The 8,753-nt window shown below is 37.7% G+C and overlaps 1 protein-coding gene and 1 pseudogene across 1 annotated transcript; both read left to right on the top strand.

The window, feature by feature from the left end:
• Positions 1 to 359: 359 nt before the first annotated feature.
• On the top strand, positions 360 to 956 carry LOC145099387 (uncharacterized). The gene has a single exon (XM_079036974.1). It carries the CDS (start codon positions 360 to 362, stop codon positions 954 to 956), a length of 597 nt encoding a protein of 198 aa, XP_078893100.1.
• A 2,804-nt stretch (positions 957 to 3,760) lies between these two features.
• Positions 3,761 to 4,492, top strand: LOC145099389 (secreted RxLR effector protein 161 pseudogene; annotated as a pseudogene).
• Positions 4,493 to 8,753: the final 4,261 nt, after the last annotated feature.

An 8,753-nucleotide genomic window follows, 5' to 3' on the forward strand; every position in this document is an offset into this window, starting at 1 on the left:
TAGATAATGTCATTCGTATTGTATTTATCATTTATGAGTGGTGTTTATCCTTTTATCTTCTAGTTTGTTATAGGTCGGATCTTAGACTATAAATCCGATTATTATCCTCTGTATTTGAGATAGAAGAGAGTTAATAAAAAACCAGTACACTTTTTATCATATTCTTTATGGTATCAGAGCGTGGTTCGAGCCGTTAGGCTAATACAATCATGACGGGTGAAAAGGCAGAGACAAGCAAGAAAGGTGAGGATGTCGTTGATGTTGATTCACCTTACCACGTCCATCCGTCCGACTACCCAAAACAAATGCAAGTTAACGACATACTAAACGACAACAATTTCAATGAATGGAAGTAGCAGATGACGAATTTCCTATACGCCAAAAACAAGATTGGATTGGTTAATGGATCAATGCAGAAACCAGAATCAACATCACCCATGTACATGGCTCGGATGAGAGCCGATGCCATGGTCAAAGGATGGCTAACAACGGCCATGGAGAAGGACATTCAGACCAGTATCAGATATGCAAATACTGTGGCTGAGATCTGGAAGGACCTTGAAGAAATATCCGAAAAAGAGGGGGCACCACGTGCCTATGAATTGAAACAATCCTTGAATGTTGCCAGGCAGGATGGGGCTTCCATCTCGTCCTACTACACGAAACTAAAGGCGATATGGGATGAGCTACAACTGGTTCTACCTATGCCTCGTTGCACCTGCAGTGGGTGTAGTTGTGCCCTTGGAAAAAGATTGAGCGAGCTTAAGGAGAAAGAAAAGATCTATGAATTTCTCATGGGTCTAGATGCCGAGTTTTCTATCATACGTACTCAGATCCTAGCTATGAAACCCACTCCGTCATTGACTGCAATATACCATCTCGTAGCTGAGGATGAACAACAACGGGCTATATTTGGAGGTTCAAAAAGAATTAGCGACGAGGCAGCGACTTTTTAAGTTGACCTCGCTGAGAAGAAAGTCACACGGGGACAAACAACTCGTGCAACAAACAAGACACTTCCAAGGGCATTCAAACAAAACAACGACAAAGCAGAAAAGTGTACTTTCTGCGGGAAGGATGGGCAAAATAAAGATGGGTGTTTCAAGAAGATAGGATACCCGGATTGGTGGCCTGGAAAGAAAGACAAACCCAAACCGAAGGCAACTTGTGTAGGGACTGGTCCGAGTCCCATACCAGGGATAACCAACGAACAATATGATCTCTTTGTGAAACACTTCAAGTAAGAATCGATCGGTGAGACAGGCCCCAGGGCTAATTTGACAGGTAGAGAAAGTATTTATGATGGATGGGTGGTTGACTCGGGCGCTACCGAACATGTCACCCACATGGATGACTTTCTGACTAACAAAGTCATCCTTCAAAATCAAACACCTGTCACCATTCCTAATGGTGATAAGATTCCTGTCATGGGGGAGGGTGAACACATTCTTCCAGGAGGTCTTAAAATTGATGGCGTTTTGCATGTTCCAAATTTTAATTACAACTTATTATCTGTACATAAGCTTGCCAAGAAACTACATTGTGCAATAACCTTCTTTCCTGATTTCTTTGTAATGCAGAAATTAGTGATGAGGGACTTGATTGGTGCGGGTATTGTGTTGGAGGACTTTATCGAATGGGCACAATGGAAAGGAAGGCTTTCGCTACTACCTTTGAGGTTTGGCATAAGAGACTCGGTCATCCATCGTCCAAGAAGATATCTAATTTAGATTTTATTAAAAATGTTCCTAGTAGCAATAAAACTGAAGTGTGTGATGCTTGTTTTAAAGCTAAGCACACAAGACTCCCTTTTCCCATTAGTGAAATAAAAACTGCAAGTTGTTTTGATCTTATACATTGTGATGTGTGGGGGAAGTATAGAACCCCATCGTTCTCTAAAGCATTTTATTTTTTGACCATAGTAGATGATTTTAGTAGGTCTGTATGGACTTTTCTTCTCAAACACAAGCATGAGGCAAGCACATGTCTCATAAACTTTCACAAGATGATCAAAACACAATTTGGAAAAGACATCAAACGTATAAGGTGTGACAATGGGGGTGAGTTCGTTTCACATAAAATGCATGATTTCTACGCAACAGAGGGAATAGTCTTAGAAACATCGTGTCCGTACACACCTCAACAAAATGGGGTTGTAGAACGCAAACACCGACACCTACTTGAAACAGCACGAGCTCTACGGTTTCAAGGCAATCTTCCCAAAGCCTTTTGGGGAGAATGCATTTTGATAGCTACTTACGTGATAAATCGTCTTCCATCAAAGGTACTTCATGATGTTACTCCTTATGAAGTTCTGTTCAAAAAGCCCCCAGTTTATGATCACATGAGGATTTTTGGGTGTTTAGCATATTATCGAAGTACAAAAACAGGTGGGGATAAGTTTGAGTTGCGAGGAAGACCTGGTATCTTCGTTGGGTATCCGCAGGGCACGAAGGGTTATAAAATTTATGACCTGGAATACAAGAAAATAATTGTCTCAATTGAAGTTTGGTTTGTTGAGCATGAATTTCCCATGACCCACATACCAAATACTCAAAGATCACGAGAAGAAGGTGAAGATATTTTTGTCTTCGCTGATAAGGAGGTCAACACGTATAGTAATCAGCATGCAACCACCCTCAAAAATCCTATCAATAATGATCACAACTCTCTCTCATTGGATGACATGTTGCATGATGAAAACAGTGAGTCCTTGCACGAAAATGATCATGTCAACAGTGAAGATAGCAGCACAAATAATCAACGAACAACTCGAATTCGGAGCCAACCAACACGTTTTCAAGATTATGTTGTGCAGCTGCCACCTTCGATAAGTCACCCACAATCCACCACTGATCATGTCTCCTCAACGGTACATCCTCTCACTAACTATGTCTCATATGATAAATTCACTACAGCTCACAAATCCTTTCTAGCTGCCATCGTTACACACGATGAGCCAAAAAATTTTCATCAGGCAGTTAAAGATGATCGATGGAAGAAGGCTATGCAAAGGGAAATAACTGCTCTTGAGGAAAATAACACTTGGGAACTCACACCATTACCACCCGGAAAGAAAGCCATCGACTCCAAGTGGGTTTACAAGATCAAGTACAAGCCTAACGGAGAAGTAGAACGTTACAAAGCTCGTCTTGTCGCCAAGGGTAATACGCAAATGGAAGGCGTGGACTTCCATGACACCTTTGCTCCAGTGGCCAAGCTTGTCACAGTGCGAGTGTTACTCACTATAGCTGTCAAACGTGGCTGGACCATACATCAATTGGATGTTAATAACGCATTTCTGCATGGGGATTTAAATGAAGAGATTTATATGAAGATTCCATAGGGTTTCCGAAAAGAGAACGAGACACGAGTCTGTAAGCTCAAGAAATCCTTATATGGCCTAAAACAAGCTTCGAGAAATTGGTATTAAAAGTTTACTACAACTCTTCAGAAGTTGGAATACCGACAGTCTCAAGCTGATCATTCTCTTTTTATTCATAAACATGGAGATGTCTTCGTTGCTACCTTAATTTATGTGGATGATGTAATCATCATTGGAAACAATCAAACAAAGATCGAAGACACTAAATCTAGCCTTGACACAAGTTTTAGCACTAAATACCTTGGAGATTTAAAGTATTTCCTAGGCATCGAAGTAGCTCGTACGACCGAAGGACTGGTACTTAGCCAACGCAAATATACCATCGATATTCTCGAGGACTCAGGTTTGCTTGGCTGTTGACCCAGTCAGTTTCCCATGGAACATAACTTGAAGTTGGACAAAGGCGAAGATGAAGAAAGAGCTGATGTCAATGCGTATCGATGCCTTATTGGCAGGCTTTTGTATCTTCAAGCAACAAGGCCCGACATCACTTATGTTGTAAACGTTCTTAGTCAGTTCGTATCTGATCCTCGACAAAACCATTGGAATGCTGCTATGCGAGTTCTTCGATATCTCAAAGCTACCTTAGGACAAGGGATATTACTACCAAAAGAAAATGAGACAGATTTAATCGCCTATAGTGATTCAGATTGGTTAGGGTGTCCCTTCTCTCGCAGGTCACGAACTGGATATGTTTTGATTTTGGGTGGAGCTCCAATTTCTTGGATGTCCAAGAAACAATCTGTGGTTTCCCGTTCTTCCACTGAGGCTGAGTATCGTGCAATGGCCACCACTGTGAGTGAGATCCTCTTGACTCGTTGGCTGCTGACCGAATTTCATGTTGAGTTTCATGCACCAATACCCCTTTTGTGTGAAAATAATTCAACTTGCCACATTGCACACAATCCAGTGTTTCATGAGTGCACCAAGCATGTAGAAATGGACTACTATTTTCTACGAGAACGTGTCTTGTCCAAGGAAATTGTTCCCGTGAAGATCAACACTCAAGATCAGCTAGCTGATTTACTTACTAAACCGCTTGGTTCAGATCGTCTCAAGTTGCTATCAACCAAGTTGGGCATTTGGAACCTTCATGTGCCAGCTTGAGGGGGAGTAAAGGAGTTTGAATTATTCCTGGTCTATAGATAATGTCATTCGTATTGTATTTATCCTTTATGAGTGGTGTTTATCCTTTTATCTTCTAGTTTGTTATAGGTCGGATCTTAGACTATAAATCCGATTATTATCCTCTGTATTTGAGATAGAAGAGAGTTAATAAAAAACCAGTACACTTTTTATCAGATTCTTTAGAAAACACATTGATTTATACTTAAATTAACAATTCAGTACAACTAGTTATCATTAGAATCGATTCAAAGAAATTAAAATACAATGATACAAGCTGGGTATCACTATCCCTTTTCTTCGATCTTAACATCTTAAATAAGGTTACCTGAAAAACACACATCAACAAAAATGATAAGCTACAAAAAGCTTAGTGAGTAATCATTAATGATGATACACACAATGATTGTGACATATAAATACACTAATCATCAATATATAGTTACTCGAAACTCATTTACCAACTAAGATTTTTAATTTACTTGTCACTCAACTCAACATACTTTCTATCTCTCTATGTGTGTGTGTCTTCATACTCTCTCTATTCTTATTCTCTTTGTGTTCTCTTTAAGCTCTCTATATTTATTCCATTGTTATTCCTCTCTGTACACATGTAACTCTTTATATTCATATTTTCTGTTATTACTCATTCACATTTTATCTCCCTCTATCTATCTCTCTCTCTCTCTCTCTATATATATATATATATATATATATATATACACTATACTCTCGATATTCGCTTTCTCTATATTCACACTGTCTCATTCTCTCTCTATCCGAATATTCATACTCCCTCTCTACACTGACTTTCTCTCCCTCAATATCTTTACACTCATACTCTCCCTCTCTATATACACACACTCTCTCTTTATCTATTTTATTTACATCCATCCTCTCTTTATGCACACCCTCTGTTTATCTCTTTTACTTACACTCGTTTTATCTCTATACTCTATACTTACACTTTTTCTTTGCACTTGTAAACTCTCGTTACTCTATTTAATCTCTCTATTTCTTTAATTCTCCGTAATACTAACTCATCAGTTCGTAAAACAATACTCTAATATATTTCTCAGTCATACCCGCTCCTTAACATCTATAGTAATGTACGACTATATATCTATCTCAACCACAATCACTCACTAATTGATCTTTTGATAATTTATTTTATATTCCGACTAAACACACTAAAAATTTTATATTTCGCTATATAAATCTTAATTATTCTCGTCTGTTTACACAAATAATGATAAAATACTATAATTTCCAATTACTCTATGTAAGGACTCGTATAACATTAGACAACTATCATTCTTAATTATCACAAATACTCAACTCATACGATATTAATAATAATAGTTTAGATATTATATTTTGAACATACACAATAATTATCACATATCTCGATAATAATTATCTAGAGAAAGATAAGGTTACTCATTTGGTTAGTTAGTGAAGACTAACAATTATTTTGATCTCCATCTCTGTACTGTTTTCCAACTCATCAATTCTCCAACCCTATTCGGACAATATATCAAGTTCATTAGAACTTGTCTAATCTCATCACTATTTCAACTACATTGATCAATTTATCTGATCATTAACCTGATATGGTAACCATTGGTCACCAAACCAATCAAGTTTTTTTTAAATACAATTATCTAAGGACTTAATCCCGTAAGTCGTTATCGCAATCAACAAATCTTGATATATTAGGGTAATTAACCCATAATGGTTGGATTAGCATTTAAAAAATAAATGGGTTTGTAATAGCACCATATCACAAAATCCTATAACACATACTTGGGTCTAATAACACTCTACGAAATATCACAGGATAAAAGATACTGCAACTTATCATGTAAGTTAACCATTGTATCCATCATACACTTGTACAAGTCTTCAGTTATAAGCCTCCAGGAACACCTCTCAAGTAGCTCCCCTGACAAAATGTGCCAGAACCTTTAAAACGATACAAATGAAAGCTCTTTAAACTATTGTGCACTGCATCATGATAAGAAGTGCACCGTGTCGTCGTGATGAAGAGAACTTTGGTTTTGCTACATGTTTCACCATCTCTGTATAACCCAAAAAAATCAAGCTAATTTAAAACTTTTTCAACCAATTAAAACCATTAATTATTACAAAGTGTTTTCAAAATAATTTCATGTTAGAGTATCCCAGAAATCAAAATCATAAAATGTGAGGAGATGTATGACCACGCCTTTGCCTTCGAACAATTCATGTAGTCCATTTCTTATCCAGACATTTTTAAGCCACCCCAAAGCTTCATATTGTAGATCCAGCTTCCTAAGGCATACATTCCTATGAGATAAAGTTGTTCGAAGGCATAGGAAAGCCTTTGCAAACTTTATGTGCATGCGAGGTCTTAAAAGCTTAGAACACTAAAACCAATTCTAGATGAGGTTTAGGGCATGGTGAGGGGTTCCTATGAGATAAAGTTGATATCTTTATGAGTTTCAGACCTGGAGGAGTCCAGATCTGAAGTTTCAACTTTAGATCATGGCTAATACCCGAAATGGCTCACATAAATGCTAAAGATGGCCTCAAACCTAACCATGAAAAGATCTAGCTAAAAATAAGCCAAGGTAAAAAGTTTTTAACTTCAAAATGATGCCAAGATGAAGTAGAGTCCGATTCAAAAGCTCCTCTTTGCTCCAAGCTCCTTAAGTTCCAAACCTTCTTCACAAAATGCATTAAATCACTCTTTAAATCTCACAAACACTCAAGAATAAGATGTAGACTGTTTAGGGTTTCTTCTGGCCATCAAGAGGTGGTAAGGGGCTGGAGGAAATGACTTAAGGTCATTTAAATAAGGGAAAACCCTAAAAATTAGGGTTTCATTTCCTAGTTCCGACTCGTCGAGTCGCGGTCCTCCGAATCGTCGACTAGACTTCATAAATCACGCAGGCTGACTAAAACTCTACATGACGAGTGTGGGCCTCCAACTCGTCGAGTAGACTTCCTTAATTGCATGAAATCCCTAAATCTCATTCTCGGAAATCAGGATGTTACAGTCTCGCCACATTTCGCTCTCTAACTAACACATGTATTATGACACCGCTCACATCCACACAGTGGTCAGTATGCAACCACACTACGGTTACCCGATAATTAACCGTTTGACTTTGACTTTAGTTGACTTTCTTGAAATAGCAATGTACTTTCATCAACTTCAAACGACCATAATGTTCTCATACGAACTCCTTTTTTTTCTGACAAACTTTATATCCACATAATCGTCTCAGAGTGTAACATCCCAATTTTCACAACCAATTTATCATTTTTAAATAAAGCAAAAACATTGTTTCCATAAAACTAAGTCATGGAACCATAAGTATCAAAATACAGTCATTCCAAAAACCAGAGTATCATAAAATGCAGAATCACAAAAATTATCGATGATTGTCTACAGTCAAGCCTTCACCTTCCCACAATCATCTGAAGTACCTAAAACACTTTGAAGTCCACAACTGTAAGCACGGAGCATAGTGAATTCTGCAAAATATCACATACTACATAGCATAATAAACAACTATTTGTTACCAGCAACCCTAGGACTATCAACAGTCGTATGGGTTATCAGAAACCATGTGGACTATCAGTAATCCCAGAGTTATCAACAACTCAATCAATACACATAACAAGAATCAACAACCAAGACTCACCTACTAAAGCATTCACCCTATTATGACGTACGTAACATAGTGAGAAGACTCGTCTCGCAGATAGAAGCTCGATGCAACAACTCTCAAATATTGAAGACCGATACTATGAGACACTATAACACCCGTAGATCCGAGCTAGTCAATTTAGAGACGATAAGCATCAAAAATAACTTTTTGATGGAAGATTATTTAGAAGGATTAATCTTAACTAAGTTATAGTATATGTTACGAGGTTTCCGAATATATAAAGAACGTCGAAATCCGAGTTATAACGAAGAAGTTATGACCTGTCGAAGTTTCGCGACAAAACCGACACGACACAACGCAACGTAAATAGTGAATTTACGTTAGAGCGATATTTATCCAAAACAATCTAAATGAGAATTGAATATCTCATCAATAGTAGTGCAACGACAGAAAGACGGACAAAAACGGACATCAGACGAAGGAGTTATGAGTTTATAACAGAGTTTTCCTGTCCCGGCCTACTAAAAATAATATATAAGTAATATATAATTATAATATATTAAACATAAATTCAAAATTAGCGA

Source organism: Lactuca serriola, chromosome 4 (assembly GCF_051521515.1).
Source record: "Lactuca serriola cultivar US96UC23 chromosome 4, Lser_US96UC23_V15, whole genome shotgun sequence".
Taxonomy (NCBI): Eukaryota; Viridiplantae; Streptophyta; class Magnoliopsida; order Asterales; family Asteraceae; genus Lactuca; species Lactuca serriola.

What these genes read in the sequence shown, in the direction of transcription:
- LOC145099387 (XM_079036974.1), top strand. Translation starts at nt 360, where the DNA reads ATGACGAATTTCCTATACGCCAAAAACAAGATTGGATTGGTTAATGGA.